General features: G+C 34.2%; 2 protein-coding genes across 4 annotated transcripts; one reads left to right on the top strand and one right to left on the bottom strand.

The window, feature by feature from the left end:
- Positions 1-4,040: 4,040 nt before the first annotated feature.
- On the top strand, positions 4,041-23,928 carry LOC126966662 (apoptosis-inducing factor 3). 3 transcript variants are annotated; one of them, XM_050810818.1, is made up of 4 exons: positions 4,041-4,167; positions 4,339-4,428; positions 4,503-4,837; positions 21,590-23,928. In XM_050810818.1, the coding sequence occupies exons 1-4, from the start codon at positions 4,059-4,061 to the stop codon at positions 22,886-22,888; spliced, it is 1,833 nt and encodes a 610-aa protein (XP_050666775.1). In that variant the 5' UTR covers positions 4,041-4,058; the 3' UTR covers positions 22,889-23,928. The 3 variants fall into 3 exon arrangements, with proteins under 3 accessions (XP_050666775.1, XP_050666771.1, XP_050666786.1); XM_050810814.1 differs by having other exon boundaries at positions 4,041-4,173; XM_050810829.1 differs by having other exon boundaries at positions 4,096-4,154.
- LOC126966615 (zinc finger BED domain-containing protein 4-like) lies at positions 15,255-18,428 on the bottom strand. Its single transcript, XM_050810783.1, has 2 exons — positions 17,631-18,428; positions 15,255-17,064 (listed from the first exon to the last, which is right to left on the bottom strand). Exons 1-2 carry the CDS (start codon positions 17,848-17,850, stop codon positions 15,359-15,361), a joined length of 1,926 nt encoding a protein of 641 aa, XP_050666740.1. The 5' UTR covers positions 17,851-18,428; the 3' UTR covers positions 15,255-15,358.
- Positions 23,929-24,515: the final 587 nt, after the last annotated feature.

Genomic DNA, 24,515 nt, shown 5'->3' with positions numbered 1-24,515 from the left:
ATAATTGTCATTTGTCAATTTCCGAATAGAATGTCATTCGTTAGTGTCAAATTGTTATTTGAGTTCCCAAATTTTGATGTCAAATTGAGTGAAATCGTCATCGTTTTTTTGGGATTGTATGACCGGAGTGAAATCGTCAGTGAAATTACCAAGCCTAGAGAAGTAACAATAAGTTCAGCTGTTTAGCACTGGTTCGACTTTTCTAACCTACGCAAAACGTAATGCACTAAAAAGATAAACACATATCTCACCTTATTTATCTGGAAATACAAAATGTTAAGTGTTTGCAATAAAATATTGGATTATAATTTTTTTTAAACGCTCGGGCTTAACCTTTCCGTATTTAAATGAATAAATTCATATTATAGCCATTATATTGATAGGCAGAGCGTATCAATAACCATCAGCTGAAAGTCCTGCTCGTCTCAACCCTTATTGTCATAAAAAAAATGTTTTAGAAAAATATGATAAATATATTGGTTTCACAATGTTGTGCAGTCACAACGTTGTTATCGATACGATGAACATCGTAGTAAACAGTAAAAATTACTGTCTCAAATCAAAGACATTATATTACGCAATAACGAGGGCGGCACTGAAAATTTCGGGAATCAAGGAAGTGACACAACATTACTATTTAAAAATGTATTTATTGCTTTTCGAAGTATTCTGCGCAAAACATGACACATTTTTCCATACGATGGAACCAATCATTGAAGCAACCATTCCATCCGGAAGTTGGGGTCTCCAAAATGGCAGTTTTGTAGGCGTCCACGGCTTCTTCAGGTGATGAAAATCTCTGACCACGCAATCAATTCTTTATTTTAGGGAAAGAATAGAAATCATTAGCGCTTAGGTCTGGGCTGTACGGCGGATGGTCTAATAATTCTACATTTTGATGATGAGTTCAGAAACGACCTGTGGCAAACAAATGCTAGAATACCATTCTGCATTCACCGTTCTTTGTCCCTCAAGAGGAATAGTTGCAACATGGCGGGTTTTGGAGACAAACGTGGCCACCATTTTTTTTGCAACACTCCGTGAACGAAAATTTTTTGTTGGCTTTAACTCATTTTCGAACACCCAAACTCGTGACTGGTTTTTTGTTTCGGGTTCGTACGCGTATATCCATGATTCGTCACCTGATATGTTGTATATACCTACAGCATTTGAGGATCCTGCGTGGAATCTTTCGAGAGTTCTGACGCACCAAGTAACGCGAGCCGCTTTTTACTCTTCACAAAGCAAATGCAGTATCCATCCATACAACTTGTTTACACCTAATTGTTCATGCAAGATTATTTGTATTTGACTCATGCCAATGTCTAAAGTTGCCTGAATTTCGCGGTATGTCACATGTCGATCTTCCTCAATCAGCTTACGCACAGCATCAACGTTTTCTTTGGTGACTGCAGTTTTTGGACGACCTTGACGGGGATAATCACTGAGCTTGACACGTCCACGTTGAAATTCAGCAAACCAGCGAAAAATTGTGGTTTTGGATGGGGTTTCATCACCAAATGCTGAGATCATCCGGTCAACACACTGTTTTTGTGTTAAACCACTTCGAAAGGCATAATAAATCATAGCTCTAGAATTTTCTTGAATCAATTCCATTTTCTCAACGACTAAACAAGTTTGACAAGACCTTGTGACAAGACCGAGAATCTTTTTTTAAATAAATAAATGGTATTCGATTTTTAAAACCAAGGAGTTTTTAATTTAAGAGATTTTAATATGACAGGAACAGTAGAAATATTCCATTCCCGATACTTTTAGTGCAGCTTATGTATAAATACCAATTTGTATGCTCGTAAAATTCTGATAGATATAAAAAAAACTATCGACTAAAACATTTCATTTTTTGTGTAGGTCCCAGTGGATGAAAATTTAAAGATGTCTGGACAACGGATCTAGACAGAAAAATCATATATACTAACTCTGCGCGATGAGCGATATTAAAAGTAGCCCTCTTTTATAAATATTTAATTTTTAATTTATTTTTATTTTAATATCAAAAATTGTCTCCTGGGACTCCTCTCAGTATGGGGGTACCACAAGGGTCTATTCTTGGACCGTTCCTCTTCCTTATCTATATAAATGATCTTCCTAATCTTTTAGAGAAAAAACATAAGGTAGTATTGTTTGCGGACGACACTTCACTAATTTTCAAAGTGAAAAGAAACCAAGCTATGTATGACGAAGTTAACGATGTTATATCTAACATCGTGTACTGGTTTAGCGCTAAGAACCTATTGTTAAATAGCAAGAAAACTAAATTCATTAAATTTACCGTACCAAATGTCAAAAATGTAAATGCAAATGTTTTGTTAAACGGAGAGGTGATAGAATCGGTGGAATCTGCTATATTTCTTGGCATAACTCTAGATTCCATATTACAATGGGGCCCCCATATTGATGGATTGGCGAACAGACTTAGTTCTGCAGCATACGCGGTTAAAAAAATTAGACAATTAACTGACATAGATACGGCGCGACTAGTATACTTTAGTTATTTCCACAGTATTATGTCCTTTGGTATATTGCTATGGGGCAACGCTGCCGATATTAATACAATATTTGTGCTGCAGAAGAGGGCTATTCGCGCTATTTATAACCTAGGTCCTAGAGAATCATTGAGAGCAAAATTCAAAGAAATTAACATCTTGACTGTTGCTTCTCAATATATTCTTGATAATTTAATGTATGTTCATAGGCACATAAGTGAATTTGCCAGAAACTGTCATAACCATAATGTTAACACCAGGAACAGACATAAGCTGATGATGCCTACTGCTCGGCTAAGTCGAGTTAGTAAGTCTTTTGTGGGGCGATGTATATGCTTTTACAACAAGATCCCAGAAAATGTTCAAAACAAAAGTATTACGTTATTCAAAAGAATTGTTAAAAAACGTTTGTGTGGTTACTATAACATAAATGACTTTCTTAATGATACCACAGATTGGGAATGGAACGACCGCCCTCAGGCTATTAAATAATAAGTTTAATTGTACAATGTTACTTTAATTGTAAAACATATTTTTGATGAAAAAAAGGCCCGCTGAGTTTGTTGCGCCCATTCTTCTCAGGCCTGAGGCATTCACTTTGGAATGGGTGGTAGTTTTTTTGACTTTCAATAAGTGATTTCACATCCTATTTTGAATAAAAATATTTGAATTTGAATTTGAAAATTTGGTTATCTTTATGGCAGTATTATAATATATAAATTAACAAAACAAAAAAATAAATACTGCATTTGTGATAATAATAATAAAATGTATGTATATAGAGTACTCACTCATTTTCCTTCACTATTTTTTGTGACTTTCTTCTTTTATAAATGCACCTTGTTTATTCATATTTAAAACACTTTGTACACAAATTATACAGGAACATTGTCCAACCAAAGAAAAATATGAGCATGTGGGCTACCACGATTGCGGGGTGAAGAAAGGGATTACGCATGCGCAGCACGCCGATGCAACCAATGCTACCTAGAGGCGAGTTGCTGAACTAAAGAGACAAGCATGATATTTCAAAAAAGTCATTAAAAGTTCTGCTATTCATCGATAGATGGCAAAACTAAAAAGTATCACCGCTGTGTCGGCTGGTCGGAGTGGGGGGTGTTAGGTTATTTTCGTTATGGTATTTCTGGATTCGGTCTCCACGCTCAAGGCCCGCAATAGAAGCTATGCAATAGCTTAAAATGCACGAAACTTTTATATTTTTATTTTTGGATGTATTTAATGCTATATTACAAAGAGAAAACGTTGTGCAATATTTATTTTTATGTATTTAGACTATACTTATAATTTTAAAATTATATTTTAGTACTTTTCAGCACACACAATGCAAGCGGTTATTGTTTTTATTTGGCAGCACCATTGTTCACATTTTTGATCTCGAATTAAATTTCCGACTTATTTAAGTATAGGGTAAATAAAATTAGTAGAATATATAAGAGATATTATGTACTCAATTACTTCATTGTTCTGACAGCTAGCATCCAATCCATAGTCATTCAAAAAAAAAGTGAAAGACTTCAAGCGACAATCGACATGTCGATGTTTGTTTTTAATATTACGAATTCCGCGTCCCTAGTTGGTCTTGGTCGCAAAGTTTTATTTTCCAGACTATCACTAACCGCTACACAAGTTAGTTATCAAGGTGAAGGTAACTGCAGTCAAACTTAGAAGTTAATTTTCCTTTCCCTTTAGACAGTATTGAGTTTATACATTAATAGCAGTCACTTTGTCATTTATTATACTTTATTGATCTAATTCATCCAATTGAATACACTTTTTCGGGTTTTTTATTCAAAGTTGCGTTTTTTACTAGGGCTTAAACTTCAAGCTAGAAATATGGGAAGTTCCGATTCAAAGTCTTACTCTCCTAATCAGCAATGCTCGAGTGTTCGACATTCCGAACGTAAGTAAAATTACTTTTAAAGCTATTTATTTTCCTATTTATTCATATTAATATAGAATTATCCAAATCAACAGATGGGACCATTTCTCGGACAGATTCCAGAGTCGAGTATGTGGAGGCTGTAGTCTGCAATGCAGATGACTTAAAAGAAAACGAAATGAAAGTATTTGATATTGGAGAACATGGCAAAGTTCTTCTTGTTAAGCAGAAGGGTGAATTTAGTGCTGTTGGAACTAAATGTACCCACTATGGAGCCCCTTTGAATACTGGTGCTTTGGGTGATGGTAGAGTGAGGTGTCCTTGGCACGGAGCTTGTTTTAATTTGAAGTCGGGAGACATTGAGGACTTTCCTGGATTTGATTCATTGCCTTGCCATCAGGTGACAATTACTGAGAAGGGTGAAGTTAAGGTAAGTTATACCATAGTAATCAAGACAACTTTAATATAGAAATATTTTTTTTTAATCACCCCATCCTGTTTATTATATTTAATAAAAACTATTTGTTTATTCTATGATTTATATTGTGTAAGGATTTATTAGCTATATTATGTATTTGCTTATGTAAAAATTGTCAACTCATGCCCTTGCTACATCACAGGACTACTTTTGCACAGTTGGCAGTTTAATAGCACATAAGGCTTGGATGTAAGATACATAATTTTCGTTTTTTAAAACCCTGTAACTGTTTTTCTATGCATTTTAGCGAAAAAATGAAAGAGACCTTTTTTGTAGAGAATTTAATATCCTATTAGATAACGAAAAGGAAAATATTAATAAAAAAATTTTTCAAGGACTTACAATGAAAATAAAGAAAAATTTTTTTATTTGGATTATTTTTTAAATGTGAAAATGCATGCAAAAGAATTGTTTATTTTACAGAGCCTATTAGAACATAATATATAATAATATGTAGTAGGTATCCTTTATTTTCTCTATCCCGCATAAAATATGATTTCTTGCTTATTGGTTGGGTCCCTGTGGAATTGTCTTAACGGGTTTTACTGTATTACAATATGTGCTTAATACACTTGTCTGAAACATTGACTTCCAGACAAGCTTTGGTAGTGCCTGTGACCAGGTGTAGACTCTTGCTTAAAGTCCAAGGTACATTTAAAAAAAAAAACTTATGTCTCTGTAAACTTAGTCTCTTGATATTATATGTTAGCTGAAATGTTCACTCGTTTTCCACAAAAATGAAGCTTTGCGAGTAATAAGACTCCCTTACCAAACCATGACTAACATAGGATGAAGACCACTTAGTACCTTTCTGACTGACCACTTGTGAAACTTCTTTGGAGCAAAGAGTATAATTTTGCTTAATGTAGTTTTCTCTTAAGTAATTGTGAAAAAATATCATCAGTAAAAAGAATGTTTTATGTCTTTTTAACCCACATAATATCTGGACAGCCAGCATTTTCATTGTGCCACTCTATTTAGCTGTTGAGATTGAAAGCACCAAGCTCAGGCGCTTCCTTTGCTAGTTCATACCATGATGTCATTAGAGCTATCGAATTTTGGTTGATGTCAAATCAAGCCTGAAATGAATCGCAAACTGTTTTAGTTCGCACATTTATCTGTACCATGAGGTCATATTCCAACCTAAACTGGATGTCATTATGTGTCAAAGTGAATGTTTAAAATAAGTTGCTACTTTCTTAGCGGAAAGTGAATTGTTATTTTATAATAATGATAAAGCCTTTTATTCAACTAAAAACAAGCAATACAATTTCTTATCCAGGTAGTCTTCAGCTGTTTGCCAATTGGCATAGGCCTCCTCCAACCTTTTTCACTCCTTTCTGTCTTTGGCAACCCGGCTCCAGGTCACTCCTGTAAATTTGGCAAGGTCGTCGTCCCATCTTTGGCGGGTCTTCTCCGTTTCTTATGCCATTCCTAGAATACCATTCAGTGGCCTTTTTGTTCCACTTTTCCTTCCCTCTACTCATATGCCCAGCCCATTTCCATTTTAGTTTTCTGATAATTGTTCCTATGTCTCGAACCTTTGTACTTTTCCTGATGTTTTCTAGCCTAACTCGATCTTTTTTTTTTGATCCCCATCATGCTTCGCTGAATTGTTATGTTAATAACTTTAGTGAAAACCTTCATAAATCAAGGTATTTCAATTGAATATTTAGTGTTTTAAAGTAAAAAAATGATTTCTACAGCAATTTTTTTTTATTATGTCTGATTAATTTTGAATTCATGAAAAATTATAACGAAATAAACACAACATTGCGAAAGAAAAGACGTATAGGAGCGCTTTTGGACTACGTCCAATTTGATCCATATCCGTGCAAACACGGTCCGAAGTAGTCGTAGAACTATATCTATGGTCGTTTACGCACTACATCCGGCTTCCGTCATCCGAGTTCCTTCCTTAACCGATAGAAATAGTATACGACTACACAGGATCAGATTCGGATCGGACTTAGTGCGAAAGCGCTCTAACACGGGAACAATCGGACCCATTTGATTTCGAAGATGCAGAATTTATAAACCGATATCGATTGTCTAAACAATTGGGATAAGAACTGTGGGATAAGCTGAGGTCTTTATTCGTATTACCTACCAATTATTTTACCAAAGTTACACGTTAAAAACATTTTACAATACTAATTAACAAGTAGTGTTATTTCAATACTATTTTGAGATATTTTAACGTTCAAAACAAATCACAACAACAACAGTCGCCTCCTGTCAAATCAAATATGAGTGGGGGGCGTTTCTTAAGTCGTCATAATCAATTTTTGTATAGGAAAACACTAAGCAAACCTTTAATTTGTAATTTAAAGAACTATGTATATTACTATTATTTAATATGTACTATAAGGGCTTAATGATTTATAATTTGATGCTATTCTGTATCTATCAGCTGTTCAATTCTCTAACGTAACCATTAGTGGCTGTACTCGACGGCAAGCCCGACGTTGAGCTAGCCTTGAATTAGACGTCGAACTGTAAGTTGTGTCGTTCGTTGTGTTCTCTAACGGCCGTTCCCAATATACTATTTACAGATAGAGATACATTACTACCTTGTACTGTCAGTAATTAGCTATCAATAATAGCTATCCTAATATTCCCGATAAGTGATTCTTATCACCAGTTCGCTGTAGGTAAGCTGTCTATCTGTGCCCACCCATGCGTTCGAGCTTGCGCAAAATAACGGAGGGAATTAAGGGAGAAATTCGTCATCTGAACATTTTTCTCTTTTCTATCTCAAGGTTTTTTTTACAACAAGACTACACAATATAATAATACAACTTATTTTATTTATGTTTTAATATAAAAAATGTACAGATGTGATGACAACGGAACGTCTTTCTAATGACAGTAATTCTTGAAATTTGACATGACCTTTCACATAAAATTGCTGGATACTTTAATTCTTGGAGTACCTAGGTGAATTTAACAGTAAGGTTACATTGCCACAAATACCGCCTCCACATTGAGCTAAAAAAATATTATTATAATACTATAACCAAGAAACAAGTTAAAGAACCATCTCGTTACTCTGAAAACTATAAAATACTGTGGCATCATGCGGCGACCTTGGTCATCTATCCACAAGACTAATAAAAAGTAAATTTCCATCACAGACACCTTGCAGTTTGCACATTCAGTGAAAACACTTTCTATTCTATTCCAGACCTCACCTATGTTTGAATCTGTTGAAAAAATATTGATTTTTTTAGAAATACTGTATTTAGGTTATTATTATGATATGGAATAAAAAAAAACAGACTTAATTACTTACTGTGAGGACTTACTTACTGCATTAAAATGTCTGTGCCATCTATAACCACTGATAATATACAGGAAGATCTTGTCATTTTATAGAAATCCCTCTGTGTATTAATTAATGTAAAATTTTATAAGTGGGTGTTCAATAGAAGTTTGGTTATAAAATAACGGAACCAAATTAAACTAAATCAACTCTAACACAAGTGGTTTATTAATTTACGTTCATTACTAGGTAGGCACTGCCATAATTGCCTATGTGATATGCATGCCCCTGCCGAGTAGGCAGGTAAATTACAAACACCAACTGACTTACTTAGTGCTGGTGTTACCATTATGTTTATTACAGCTATACTAACAAATTAGCTGCATATTATATTTATTGCTTTGGAATAGTGTTTTTGAAGTCGGTTGTCTTTTTTGTTAATTTTTTTTAACTCTCCAGGAACTGCAATTAGAAACCATTTGTTACCATCCGTATTCGCTAGACCTTGCTCCAAAGGACTACCATTTTTATCGTGATATCCTATACACGACAGCAATACACTTAAAAACCCAGTTTAGGCGAAATATATCATTAGGTTAGATTGATTGCTTTTTCAAAAACCTTAAAAGCCAACAATATAACAATCGCTTTTGACAAATTGTTGTATTTTATTTGTAGCCACAGTAATTTGGGTCAGCTAAATCTATGAGTTATTTCATAAAATATGAATTCTATAATGTAAGCCATCCGTTATCAGGAATTCCAAAGTCTCCTTTATTATTAAAGTCATCGCCATCCAAGAATTCAATATTGAACCGTACAAAGATATAAGGAGAATAATATAAATGTTAGTCATGCATAGTATTTATAACTCATAACTTATGATGTCATGCACTAATACTTGCGATTATTTCATGGCACTTCCTAGACTATTTCAATAATATAATTGAAAAGGGGTGCACTTAGGGGTAGATATTAAAAATAATATGTCATTAGTTTTATGGTAAAAGTATTTATTTACTTAAGATACTAAATTAATCTATGACACTTGCTAAATAACTATAATTATTGGTTCTACTTGTGAGTACGCGGATCTCTAGTATTAATTGGTTAAAATGGTTACTCGGACTAGTCCTGTAATGGTTATAGGCAAATGGTTAATGGTAACTAGAACCGGACCGATCAATGGTTACTCGCGTACTGCATCTCTACTATGCATTGGTAATAATGGTTAAAATGGTTATTCGGGCCGGTCCTGTAATGGTTAATGGTAACTGGGACCGGCCCGATCAATGGTCACCCGCGTACTGCCTTACTAAAGGCAACACATGGTTTTATTACAATTAATTTATCTACTAAGCAATATTTGTTATAAAATGCTGTTCGATGGATTTACTTCGAACAATAATACCATATTGAACCAAAACCATTTGTCACTGTATTTTGTAATCAAATGTAGTTTATCTGGTATCATAATAGATTGTGGACAGTGATTACTCCTCTGACCTACTTCAGTACTGAGTTTCTGACGGTAGTTGCTTCTGACTACTGAAAGGCGCTTGTTACACTTTAGGTACGAAAACATACCTATACGCGTGTCGCGATTATTATAATCGTAGGTACATTTCTTCTTTTCTTTGTTTATTTTATCGAAGTAAAACTCTTCTCAGGCATAAAAATATTATAGATAATTAAAATATACGTAAAAATTACACCTACGTGCATAATAACTATGTACATAGTTACTTTGCCAAATAGTTAAAGTATTTTTTCGTCTGTGATCGTGGGAGTTGACTTAGTGACTTGCAATAAAAATATTTTTGATTTAAGCTGTTGTAAGGTAGCTTTGACGTCACATTGGTATATTATATTTGGTTGAGGGAAAAGTTTCTTCGAATTCTATACTTTTTTATAATTCGCACTATAAACAAACTATATAAATTTTACTAAGTGGTCAAAGCTGTCTGTGGTCTTGCGTTATCATTATGAAAGAAACTACAGATTTGTTGACACTACAGATCCGATTAGAACGGGTTAATCCGGTATCAGCAACAGTCTGTGAAGGACCTTTTACCGACCTTTTTCGAACTTCGATTGCATGACTTGCGTACATGATCACAGTTGGTGGCCAAGCATGGTGCAACCTTGCAACGATCATTAGGTAGACCTTGAAATACCTCCATCAGGTACAACGAAACAAGTGTCAGAGAGGGCAACACTATTTCGAATATCTTGTAATGCTATGATGAACGTAAGTTATGTTATTTTTAGTCGTTTTACTAGGAATTTACCTCATTCATTAATGATATTTTTCCTATGAAATCAATAATAATGTCTTATATAATCTATATGCCTAGTCTATCTAAGACTCTCTAGGCCTCTTGCTACTAGACAATTGATGAAAACGGATGTTTATTACTTTAGTGTTTGACAACCTACGTCTTACACTTGTGATTTATAATTTGTATGTCATTTTGTATTAGTGTGTGTGCATTGCTCACAATAGAGGATAACTGTCAACCTCGATTTTTTTTGACGTTTTCACGGCTGTTACAGTTATCTAGGAGATAATCTAAGGTGTCGAATTTCACTTGTTATGACATAAAGAAAATAATGTAAGATAGCTGTAAACACATTTCACTACATAATTTGTTTATTTTTCCAAATGTTACCTTAAAAAGGTTATGTCATCAACACCAACCAGATACAACATCTTCGTTTGAGGAAATTAATAATTTATCAATGTATTGTGAGTCCACCGTAGCTGTGAACTAAGTACAATAATTATTATACAACTAAAGTGCCCTATTAACAACAGACAACGAAATAGATTTATTATTTGTCACACTAACAAAGGAAGCTATAATGCGTTTAATAATTAACAAGCCAAGATAGATCTTTGTCAATGTTAGCGACACAGTCGCTGTGTTAAGCGGCCGAATTAACACGGTCGCGCGGACAGACCGGTCGGCTTTGGATGCGCGCGATGGTCGCGTAGCAGAGAGCCTCGCGACCATCACTTTTGATACGAACGGAATGTCGTGTTAACGTAATATTACCTCTGTCAATTAAACTTCACGAATTTAATTTATTAATTAGTCTACTTTTTAATTGGATGCTAAGATCTTCCTATCATTCAAGACCAGGGCACTGGTCGCCTACCAGTCAACGCTATTGTATTCTATTCTTCCTAGTATGGCTCCTGTGGAAGGTATACCACAAGTTTGCCAATGTCACGTTAAGGTAGACCACCAAGCTTAGAGTATTCTTTTATTAATTTTAATGGTATTGATCGGTGCTTAAGATTGAAACAAGTTTTATTTTCTTATACCTGAAACAAATATACATGCTGTTAGGACTATAAAGGACATACACAAATGTAATTACTTAAATTATTTAATATAATTACTTAGTGCTATTTACAACTTAATTATGTTGTCAACGCTGACTAATAGCCTAAACAAATTGTCGGATTTGGTACGGACGGTTCATCGGACGGTCCGATGGGCGCCCTAAACAAATTGGTTCGGCGTCGTGCTCGGTATGGTCCGTACGGTAGTAATAATAATTTTGTGCACTGGACAATGGACATACCAACGAATACGGTACGCTACCAGAGGGTCTACTCCTAAAATCGATATTCGATAAATCGTGGCATTAGTCGTGTCGAATCCTACTCTTAGTTACATCGTAATCAAAGTCGAAACGATGATTGAACGAACGAAACATTATTCGATATTATCGGTCCTAACCCTACTCTTAGTTGAAAATGTCAGAGACGAATATTCGAGTAAGTATGTAAGTGTTAGTAGGCATCGAAAGTACCTTTTTCCTTCAAATGTGTAAGTTAGTAACTATTATTTTTTATTCTGTGGTATTATATGTATCTTTTTTAACGGGCGCACAAATACTTAACTATGTACATACTCGGTTGTACCTTGTATCATATTCGTGAATCGTTAACAATTCATCTTTTTCAGTCAAGGCCTTAAGATCTGTCCGCTATTTTCAAGTAGAGTATGTAACGATTACATAAAAACGCATTTGTGTAAAATACACTTTAATGGGAATAGTGAGTCATAACAAACTCTATGAGTATACACCTTGAAATGATTCATATCGCCATTAGTATGTACTTATGTCATTATCTACAAAAAAAAAACTTATCAATATCCGCTTCTTGCACTCATTTCCACTATCTTAGGTTCTTATGGGAAAACAATAAATGAACATTGATAAGTGTGGTCAGATATGATTTATTCATTTCCGCCCAATACCAAATGGCCAGGCCACTATAATCGGCCAAGAGTGAGTATGCCGCGTGGTGATCGAATTAAACAAACTATAATTTGCCACTGTTTAGGTATTATCTATAAATAAATTTAAATGTTTTATAAAAAAATGGCTCTGTCGTAAATCCTATTACTCCACAGCTGAATATCTAAATGAACGGACAGCCAGGGACTAGATTGTCATTATTTTATAGCGATAGAAATGACTGTACAATATTGTATATTTTTATTGAAACGAGCGCAAAAAAGAATGCTGGGAGAGTTTCTAGCGCCGCTTCTTCTCTCTCAGAGCGCCATTTGTTTCGGAAGCGGTAGTAGTATCTAGTATATTAGAAATGACATCAAAAAGAATTCTATAGGAATCAATTTTGAGAAATTAATTGCCTTTATAACTGTATGAAACAAGGGAGGCCAAGAGACTGGTAGTGGAACTATGTGGCGGCAGCAACGATATCTATACTATCAACACTATTGATAATTAACACTATTGAGAGACGGGCTATACTATACTACACAGGAACTCGTCATAATAATAACTTTCTTTCCTCCTGTGTCGTGTCCAAAACAAACCTGGTGGCGGGAAATGTGATAAACTGTCATTTATTGTTTTTATTTCAAATTTATACGATCTATGGAAAGTTATTTCTATTCTGGAACAATTCTATAATAATAACATAATCGCTTTGAATGTTCTCCACGAATCTTCAGTCAGAATAAAAAAAATAAACTAATCTGGCAAGGCAGCAATAGAACAGCTTTATTAATAGTTATTATGAAACAAATAATGGTAAAATACTCAAATAGTAGATTTTCCATGTGTGTTTAGCGTGCGGACTGCGAAATTATATTATACTAGCTGACCCAGCAAACGTTGTATTGCCGATACAAAAGTAACTGTTGATCGTAGATGGGTGAAAATTTGAAGTTGTATGTATTTTTTAATGCTCACTCATAATCCAACAAATTTCAAAAGAAATCGTGTGGACCACCCTTAACATTTAGGGGGATGAAAAATAGATGTTGTCCGATTCTCAGACCTACCCAATATGCACTCAAAATTTCATGAGAATCGGTCAAGCCGTTTCGGAGGAGTTCGGTCCCGCACACCGTGACACGAGAATTTTATATATTAGATTATGAAGTGACTATTATGACTTTACTTCTATAAATACATGAATTAAATTTTAAATACCTTTTTAACAAAACAAAATTCGATATGAAGTGACATACTTTCGATTATATTAGATAAGATAGATTATAAAGATTTCTTCTTAGATAAATTTCTTTTTATCGAAATGTGCATTATGTTCACCGTTCTAAGACCTCGGTATTGACATGATCACTGTGTCGAAACTACGTCTTTTATGTCCTAGGTAGTTACTTTATATAGGACAAAGGTCCTCAACGTGGGCGATAACGCCCCCTTGTGGGCGTTTGAGACTTTCGGGGGAGGGCAGTAGAAGACCCAGAGAAAATTAGGGGGCAAATTAGAAAATTAATTATTTATAATTTATTTTGCATAATATTTTGACGAAAAATGATACTGGCCAGTAACAAATGTTTATATTTAAACTATGCGAGGGCCTTTCAAATTGTACCTACTTATGTGAATTCCTACTGGTAACGAATGTCAATATTGTATTGCATCATGCTCGGACACTTACGTTTATTATCAAATTAGTTAGCAACTTAACCGTTGCCAGTAAACTCATGATGATTATATCTTTCTGGAGGATCTCTATAATATGACGAGTCACGATATGTAAGGTACCCATTAACGTAGGTGTTACAGGTATTCTGGATTTTATACAATGACTAGCGGACCCAGCAAACGTTGAATTTACATATAAAGTAATAAAAAAAATTAAAAAAATTTTGGGGTAAAAAAAATAGATGACCGATTTTCAGATTTAACATTTATATCGTACAAAGCCGATACCCAGCGACGTCGTTCGCGTACGTATTTTTACACCTCGGGTTACATTACTGGACTTTTAGTAGGTAATCCTAATTTTGTGAAAATGTAATATAACCTTATAATACCCGGGGATAATTTAGCTTCCCAACAGTGAAAGATTTATTCAAATCGGTTCAGTAGTTGCGGAGTCTATTAAATACAAACAAACAAACAATCAATTCTTTATAATATTAGTAAAGATAAAATTTATCGTACTACAATAATCATTATATTCGATTGCTATCTTGTAACTCTATCGCGTATCTGTGGATGGAATGGTATTAAAATCGCGATACAAAAATAGGTGTTGATCGTAGACGGGTGAAAATTAACTTTTGTATTTTTTAATGATGAATCAGAACAAAATAGAAATAAGAAAAATTGTTGAAAATAAAAATATTGAGGGATGAGTGACCCTTATCATTTAGGGGTATGAAAAAAAGATGTTCGCCGATTTTCAGATTTACCCGATTCCACAAATTGGTTTAGCCGTTTCGGAGGAGTTTGGTAACAAACACCGGGACACGAGAATTTTATATATAAAATAGATTACCTAGATAGATAGACAAATAACAAGAGATACACAAATTATCTACTCTAGTCACATAATAACCGCAGAGTAGGTAAAAATATTTTTGAAGGCTGTCAAAAAAACTTCCAAGTATCTCCCTGTGTTTAATCTAGAGACTTAGAATATACCAGGGATGTTGCAGATGCCGATATTTTCACATCCGCGGATACGGATGCGGATGCGGAGTTTAGCAGGCTCACATCCGCGGATGCAGATGCGGATGCGGATGTATAAGATATTATGTAAATAAAGTCTATCCATGAAGAATTAAAACAATGACAACGTAATTATTAACATTTTTATTGTAATCAAACATAATTAAGTACTTATTTTTATGTTAAAAATATAAGTCATGTATAATGTAACTGAACACCTTCTGTTTTTTATATCAGTAGTTGAATTTAAAAATAGGAGCATTATACTTGATGAAGAGTAGTATTGCCGCCTTTTCTGGTTCTAGTCTGTTACGCAGAGGTTCGTAAATTAATCCCGCGCTACTAAATAGTTGTTCGCTAGGAACACTGCCCGGTGGAGCAGATAAAAATCTTCGTACTATCGGCGATAATACCTTGAATTCCCCTCGATGTACACTCCACCAGTTTAAAGGATTTTCACTCACATTTATTCTTTTTTTAGTACGGTAAGCAAGTAACTCTTTTTTTAATACAGCTTCAACGCTACTATTTTCTGGCTCATCTTGACTTTCGTCTTCACTCGACGAATCTAACATCATAGCCAGGTCGTTTTTTAAGCATGGCTTTTTGTTGAAACCTGAAGTCCCTGGTCCTAGTTGTTCTGTTTCATTTTCCATGCAATCAGTTATTTTAGCCCTTTTGGCATTGGTATTAACTGATTCAAAATTGTCATTCTCAATATTTATCATTTTTAAAATGTCATCTTTAATCTTTTCTTCAGTCACCGGTGTGAAAAATTTGTGCTTATAGCGAGGATCTAAGTAGGTAGCGATGGTATATAAATTGTTTTCTCCCAAGCTAGAAAACTTTGTAGAAAGTTCGTTTTTCAAAGTCGTTACAGCCTGACGAATCGGATCAAACTCTTGCGATCTTGTTAAATATAAATAGTCATCAACTTTTTTTTCAAGCATTTGTATTATCGGTATCACAGATGAAATAAGAGCAGAAGAGCTGCTCAGTTCCCGTGTTGCTTCCTCAAAAGGTCCCAGTAATTGAATGAAACTTTCAATCATTTTCCATTCTTCTGGTAGAATAGGGTCAATTTCATTATCATTCATGTAAAGGCTCAGAGCATCCTTTATCTTTGAAAAACGCTCGAACATGTAGAATGTACTGTTCCATCGTGTTACACAATCTTGAAACACTTTCAGGTGCGGTTGATTCAGTCTGTCCTGAATTGATTGCAGTTGTTTCTGGGCAATGGTAGAGTGATTGAAATGGGTCGTAATTCTCTTACATTTTTGTTTTAGTATTTTTATGTTTTCTTGAGAACCTAAACAACTACGGATAGCCAGTTGTATCTTGTGAACAGTACAGTCTATATCATTTAATGCTGCTAATCGCGCGGCTCGTTTCATATTAGACCCTTCATCTCTGATTAGGCAATGCAGTTGTTGTTTTTTAATGTTCCATTCAGAAAGCATGTTACTGAATTTTTCAGCAACTATGTCACCAGTGTGACGGCCGTCAAATGTCTCACATTTCAATATTATCGATGATCTATCAAAGTTTTCTGCAATTCCATGGCAAGTCAGGCTAAGCAAAGAAGCGTTTGAGCTAGGATCCGACCAAATGTCAGACGTAAACGACATGTTATCAAAATTTTCGATTAATCCTTTAACTTTTTGAGCCACTTTGCTATATAATTCCTTGCATACAAAATCTGTAAAAAAATTGCGTCCCCTAAAGTTATATCTTGGTGCTAATTCTTGCATCAGTCTACGAAAACCTAGCCCTTCAACAAAATTAAACGGCAAATTTTGAAGTGCAATCATTTCTCCAATGAGTTTATCAATTTTTTTAGAATTCAAGTTATTGACGTCCCACTTCTTTTCTTTTAGAACCATTTCCTCTAATGAAAGTTGTTTCTTTGATTCTTGCAGAGGAGTGGTAACTTTATCTGAAAAATACACAAATAAATAAAAATTTTCGTTGTAAAAAACTATTTACTTAAAAGTAATTAAAAAGTGAGGACATTTTAAAACACCAGAAAACCTTTCTATCAAATGTCCAACTTATATTGCAAAAAATAAAAATAAAAGGAGTTTATTCCTTATAAATATTTATAAGAAGGAAGGATCCCTAATGTTTTCTGGCATTAACATTAAATATAGCGTGAAGCTAAACTACACTAAAAAGAAAAGGTACACTTTTTGATAGTGATAAAATTTTTGCAATCAGCCGAATAGTTTTTGAGTTAAGTAATTCACTATTCATATTTTAATATCATATTAAAAATATACATTTATGTACAGGTTGTTTTATTTTGAAACAATAAAAAAGTAGATAAATGAATTACATATATTAGTCTTTTTACAACTGACGTTTTATATGACAGCAAATAACTATAATATTGAGTGGAAACTTAGCCAATAAACCACAACTAAAACTATTCTTTTATTAAACTAACCAAACAATGCCTCAAGTAAATATTAATTAATTAAAACTATTAATTATGAAACTTACTTGCGTCAGATTTCATCTGTTGTAATTTTTTTTCTTTACTAATGTTCTCAAATGTAGAAAATTCTTCTGAGTGCATCGACTTAAGATGGTTTTTTAAAGACGACGTGGTGCGGCCCTTGCGAGAGTAGCTTTTTTTGCATATTTTACAATCAGCTTTATCCTGGTCTTCTTTATTTGGTTCAAAATAATCCCATACATTACTTTTGGTCGGTGGTGACATTGTTGACTAAATAGTTAGATAGATAAACTATCAATAACGGGAATCACACTGGAAAAATAACGAATTTCGTCATAAAACGATATTTTTTCCTACAATAAAACGTATTACCGGCGTAATATAATAGAAGTTACCCTGTGATCTTATGGATATTAGTCTTAAATAATATAAAGTTTTCTTGTAAACTCTTCTTATTTACACACTGTATCACAATAACATTAAAAATACCTATTTATCTTTATGATACGATAAGTAGTTCACTTTCACTTCACAACGCAAACAAACACGTATTTATTCACTTCCACTTGCAAGGAAAGGAACAAACAAATGATGCACTAGCGAAAACAAACAAACGTGTCGAATCTTGTCACTAATTTCTTCGCTCCCATTGGTTATTGTCACGTGCGACCGGCACGCGTCAATCACCGGCCCCGCCCAATTTCTTTCTTGTCGCTACTTGTATAATATTCGCATCCGCATGAACATTCGCATTGATTAATGCGGATGCGGAAGCAGATGCAGATGTCCAAAACAATGCGGATGTTCCGCATTTGCGGATGCAGATGCGAATGTTCGCAACATCCCTGGAATATACTAGCGTACCTATAGACCATCTGACAGGCATGAGTAACCAATTTTGATCCGTTAGTATGTGAGTTAGCTATTAAAATCGGTAACTGAAACTATTATTATATTTTCAACTATACTGTACTATTTTATTGAGAATATCTAAAATCATTTCGTAGATAACGAACCTGCTAGTAATTTATTAGGTACAGAAAGTTTTTTTTTAATGAAAATATGGGACGAGACTAGCAAGATGTTCAGCTGATGGTAATTGATACGCCTTGCCCATTACGATGCAGTGCCGCTCAGGATTCTTGAAAAATCCTTCTGAGCGGCACGACAATTGCGCTTGTAACCTGAGCCATAGTATGTTAAGTCTCATTTGCCCAGTAATTTCACTAGCATACATTACTGCTTCACGGCAGAAATAGGCGCCATAATCTAGCGGGGATCCTGTGCAAAGGAGTCTCCCACTGGTAAGTTTATTGGTGGACTGTCAGTAATCTAATAAATTGATAAGTTTTAGGAAATGTAAGTGTAAGGGTGTTTTGAGCTGCTTGTTTATTATGACTGAAGGAAAATAACCTTAAGGTTTAACACATTGGGTGCTGACACGCAACTTGTTTCACGACCAACGGAGTGGTGCCTTGTTTACACAAGCGTTGTGTTCAAAGTCAATCAGTTATTAAATTGCGTGCTCAAGGATTTTGTTAGGAATTTTAATTTATATTTATTTTTAGCACATGCTTGCGTTTTTTCGCGATCATAATAAATCATTCATATTGGATTAGTGTAAAATTTTAAGGACTGTACTGCATCCAATGGAGACCACTTCGAATAAGCTTTTATATATTTTAGATTGTTATATATTTATGTATTAAACTAACACAATGTAAATGTTATTTGCAATAGAAAATTTTGTTTTTTCTTTGTTTCAGTATTTATGGTAAGACTAGGTACATATTAATACGTAAAGCGTGAAACTTTGTACCCCTTTTTAAATGATTGCGCGATCGGATAAAAATAAATATAAATTTAACACTCTTAAAGTTTATATGGGGAAGATATTTTTTAATTAAAATGCGTCATAAATCCATTAAATTAATAAAAAAAACATTGCGTACAAAGTACACATGTAAGAAGTGAAACCTGCATGGTGCATGAACCTCTAAACTGCATATGTATTCCTGGTACGTGTTGCTAGGATGACACATGATTTCAACCGCTTTGAAAGACATTCCTACCACCACTAATGTATATATTAATATGTTCTCCTGGTGTCTATGTAGTAATACGTCGTGCGCTTGGAGTCAGAATATATTAAGGTATACTCGCGCCATACTTAAGACAATCTCTTCTTTAACTATGATCGCCTGGTACCAAAACATTGTATTATGCTTCCTATCTCATTATCTCCCATGTTAAATATTATGAATTGATCTGACTGCTCTTTTTACTGTCGCTTTTTCGTTTCATCGACTTTCAAATCACAACGACGATAAAGAAGTTTTCACTTCAATAGTACGCATATTTCTGTCTCATTCTTTGCCGGCTTCATCCGACACATTTTTGTATTTGTCTCTTACCTGTCGTGTTTTCCGTTGCATCCGGTTTGAAATCACAACGATTCTGAAGAAGTTTCACTTCAAAAATTAATATTACACATTACATAGGGCACACTAAAAGTTATGCACTTCTAGCTAATCGGAACTATTTGAATTTCGAATGTTCATTTTTTGAAACGTTGCAGCCTTCTTAGTAGTAAAAAAAACAATTAGCGGGAAATCATTTGTTTTTTAATTCAAATCAAAGTTTTACATACGCAACGAAAATGGAATTAAGTCGAAAAGATTTTTTATGATTTTAAAAGTTCTCTCTCTCCGCAAGACTGTGCCGCTCGTATAACAAAAGGCTTTTGGGAGAGAAACACCTTTCTTGAGCAGCGTGAGGATCGCCTAATATACCATCGGGTTTGCTGAATTTGAGAGAGGTCGGGTTTCTTTACATGACGAATTTCGTGAAAGGCGGTCTTCCACTGCCGTCAACGAAAATAATGTGGCTAGTGTTAAGCGGCTAATTGAAGAAAAGCCGCGGATTACCTATGAGACAATTCGAGGACTATTGGGGATTGGTATGAGCCAAATTCAGAAAATTTTACACGGATTATTGCAAGTTTGGAAACTTTGTTGTCATTGGATCCCTCATGAACTGACAGCAGAGCAGAAGCGGGCTCGTGTGGAACGGTGCTCACAGATGCTAATGAAGTATGACCATGGACATTCTAATGCTGTTTATGACATTGTCACAGGAGACGAAACGTGGATTTATTGTTTAGAACCCGAAAAAAAACAGCGATCTTTTGAATGGGTGTTTGAAAATGAGAACAGGCCAACAAAAGTGAGGCAGGCGAGAAACGTTGGTAAAAAAATGATCGCATTTTTTTTCTCAGCTACGGGTCTCATCTGCACAATTACACTTGAAGATCAAAAGAGTGTTAATGCCGAGTGGTATTCTACCATTTGTTTACCCAGGGTGTTTAATAAAGTTCGCGAAAGACGACCAAAAAGCCGCGTTCTCCTACATCATGACAACGCTTCTTCACACACGGCCAACAAAACTAAGTCATTTAAAAATCTTCCGAAAAAGTACAACTCGTCACCCATCCTGCACATAGCCCCGACCTAGCACTCTGTGATTTCTGTATTTTCCCCAAAATCAAGGATTTGATGAGAGATTTCACTTTTACCAATTCCGAAGAGGCAGTGATTGTGTTCAATCAGCACGTAGAAAACATGCCTTCAGATTTGTGGTCCTCCTGTTTTAAATAATGGTTCTATCGCCTGAAAAAATGTTTCAAATGTAAAGGAGAGTATTTTGAAAAGCAATAAACATAATATTTTGGTTATAACATGTTGTTTTTTAAGTTACGCAAAACTTTTAGTGTGACCTACGTATATACGTAGGTCTGTGGTGTGTCATTCAAGCAATATTGCTTGAATGACACATACATTACAAAAGTATAGTCTTTGACAAATAAACCAAACTTATAAAAATTAAATAAAAGGTCGAATTTCGAACACAATAAGAGTATACAAATAAGTAGACTATTATTGTGAACCTCACTCTTTTAGTCCATTGAAAATAATACATTAAATTACATTGTTTCTTTTTTCAGGTCAGGGCTAACAAAGAGGACCTCAAAACCAACAAACGTGTTAAGGATGTTGGTAGATCATCGCCTTGTGAAGACACTGCAGTTGTTATTATCGGGGGAGGACCATCTGGTGCCACCTGCACCGAGACATTACGCAGCGAAGGCTTCGGCGGACGCATCACTCTCGTGTGCAAGGAAAACTATTTACCTTACGATAGGGTTAAAGTCTCCAAAATCGGTACTGCGACTGATATTGATAAACTTCAAGCAAGAACCGAGCAGTATTACGAAGGGGCTAATATTGAAATCATCAAAGGAGTAGAAGCCACGAAAGTTAACACTGGTGAAAGAATTGTTGAATTGAGCAATGGTACGAAACGTAAATACAGTGCTCTTTACATAGCAACTGGAGCCAAGGCTAGAGTTCCTGATATTCCGGGTATAGATTTAGAGAATATATTAACGGTACGAAATTTTGATGATTCCATAAAAATTTTAACTAAACTTGGATCGGATAAGGCTAAAAATGTTGTGGTTCTTGGGTTAAGTTTCATTGGTCTAGAAATCGCATCATCTTGTGTTCAGAAGTCAAAATCAATGACGGTCATTGGCAAAGATACGCTACCGCTTGGTCAAGTATTTGGTACAGAAATAGGTCAAAGTCTACGAACATTATTCGAAGACAAAAATGTTCAGTTTCACTTTGAAACTACAATTGCTAAATGTAATGGTGAAAATGGAGTTATTAAGTCCGTTGAACTCACTAATGGAACAACATTACCAGCAGATCTGTTAGTGTTAGGTATCGGTACTACTTTTTATACTGATTTCCTGAAAGATAGCGGAATTCACATGTTACCAAATGGTGCTGTAAATGTTAATGATAAACTTGAGACGAATATTAAGAATGTGTATGCTGGAGGCGATATTGCTTATGCTCCCGTATTTATCGCTAATAATCAACAAATGAATATAGGGCACATTGGCCTAGCACAATATCATGGACAAGTAGCAGCTAAGAATATTATCAAAAAAGAGACCCCATTGAGATCAGTGCCATACTTCTGGACTATGCTCTTTGGTAAGTCAATAAGATTTGCCGGTTGTGGGAAACCTGTGAGCTCAATGGTGGATGGTGATGTTGCCGGTCTAAAATTTGTCATATTTTTCTTTGACGAAAATGATAAAGTAATCTCTGTAGGCTCTTGTATGAGAGATCCTGTCGTCTCACAATTTGCCGAATTTCTTTATCAAGGTAAAAGTATTTACAGGAAAGATCTGGAGAATAACACTTTTGGGTGGACCGAAACTATTCACTAATATATACTTTCGATCACAGTATTAAATTACGTTAATTGGTAGTTTATAAGCTTTATTACTTACAATAATTAAGTGCTTTAGAATTTAGATAGTATCAAAAGCTTAAACTCAATACATATTGGAAAGCCTATATAATATCTTGCAAATAGGAAAATTGTGATACCTAATAATAATGCTAAGTTTCATATAACATACATTATAATATAACCATACTTAAATACCCAAGTTTTACGAACTTGTTAACAAAAAAAATGTAATGATAAATTGTTTTAATTGTTATCATGCCTCAACTTGATATCGCCACTTGTGATAATTAACATGATTTAATTATTAAATTAGTATTTCCTTAATATAAATATGCCTACCACCACCTGTGCTGTAAGTGCCTGTGTCTCAACATCATCATAATGATCTTGTCAATACAGCATTGTAGATATAAACAAATTTTTATCATATTACTAGTGAAATTGTAATATCATGGCTTTGACAATACCTACAACATATACAAAAATATTTGTTCAACTCTACCAACTATTTGAATTTATTAGACATGATAGGGCACTGTCATATGATGTGTTAAAACTCACTATATTGCCACCATAACATGCCTTATCACCAGGTGGAGATCTGCACATTATGTCGGCTTCTTTTGTAAACAAATGTGATAAGTAATTATTTAAATTTAATGTTTTGAAGTAATGTGATATATTCATCTTGTTCTACATATAAGTTATTATTAAAGTACAACAAGTTTCTTTACAAGTTATATATAAAGTTATACAAAGTTTGTTGAATTGTTAATATTATTTCTATGAAGTTTAATCGGTCTTTTTCTAGGTACAAAATTATTAAGTTTTCAAAATTGATTCTTAATTTTTATTCATTATCCCTTTGTATTGAATAAAGATATAGAATAGGTTGTGAGAATATATATTTGTTATCCCTGTAGTTCCATTTATAGTAAAGTTAAAAATTATAACTAACCTGTTTAGATTTTATATTATTGTTATACTTCAAGATTAAATAAAAGCTTATTGAAAGATTTTGTTTAAATTCTGCCTAAGATTATTTACATTGTACTTACAATAACATATACATCTTTTTATTGATTTCCCATAACTTTAAGGTTATAATTTATGGCTAAAAAAAAAATCCAAGGAACATGTATTCTAATTTGCACATTATGGGTGTAAAAAATGTTTCATGTACATTGTGTCTTGATTGTAACAAGTATGCCAAGTCCAAATCTTAATGACATTGTAAAACTTTAACACTCTTTGATTAATATCTTAGAGTAATGGGAATTCAACATAAACATGTTGAATACTGTGTGCCATTTGGAATGAAAAGGTGGTTGGAGTGTAGTAGTACTAGTCTAGGTAGGGGCACACTTTCAAGTTTCTCAAGAGATTTTTGAATTGCATTAAAATATCAATTAGTTATCTATGTATGAACCAAATATCAAGAGTAATTCAAATTTAAACGTCACAACTTTATTCAAATAATAAACTTAAAATTAATTTTAATCGACTACTACATATTATATCTAGCTATTTTAAACAAACAAGAGACAACTTTCACTGAATAAATGTTTAAAAATAGTTAAGAAACTCATTTTCTTCTACTA

Source organism: Leptidea sinapis, chromosome 1, assembly GCF_905404315.1.
Source record: "Leptidea sinapis chromosome 1, ilLepSina1.1, whole genome shotgun sequence".
Classification (NCBI taxonomy): Eukaryota; Metazoa; Arthropoda; class Insecta; order Lepidoptera; family Pieridae; genus Leptidea; species Leptidea sinapis.
Note: the sequence above shows the minus strand (reverse complement) of the source record. Positions and strands in the feature narration are given on the sequence as shown.

Coding starts and splice junctions, on each gene's coding strand:
- LOC126966662 (XM_050810814.1), top strand. CDS start 4,059: ATGTCGATGTTTGTTTTTAATATTACGAATTCCGCGTCCCTAGTTGGT. Junction 4,174..4,338: donor AGTTAGTTATCAAGGTGAAG/GTAACTGCAGTC, acceptor GTTTTTTACTAG/GGCTTAAACTTCAAGCTAGA. Junction 4,838..21,589: donor CTGAGAAGGGTGAAGTTAAG/GTAAGTTATACC, acceptor TTCTTTTTTCAG/GTCAGGGCTAACAAAGAGGA.
- LOC126966615 (XM_050810783.1), bottom strand. CDS start 17,850: ATGTCACCACCGACCAAAAGTAATGTATGGGATTATTTTGAACCAAAT. Junction 17,065..17,630: donor ACAGATGAAATCTGACGCAA/GTAAGTTTCATA, acceptor TGTATTTTTCAG/ATAAAGTTACCACTCCTCTG.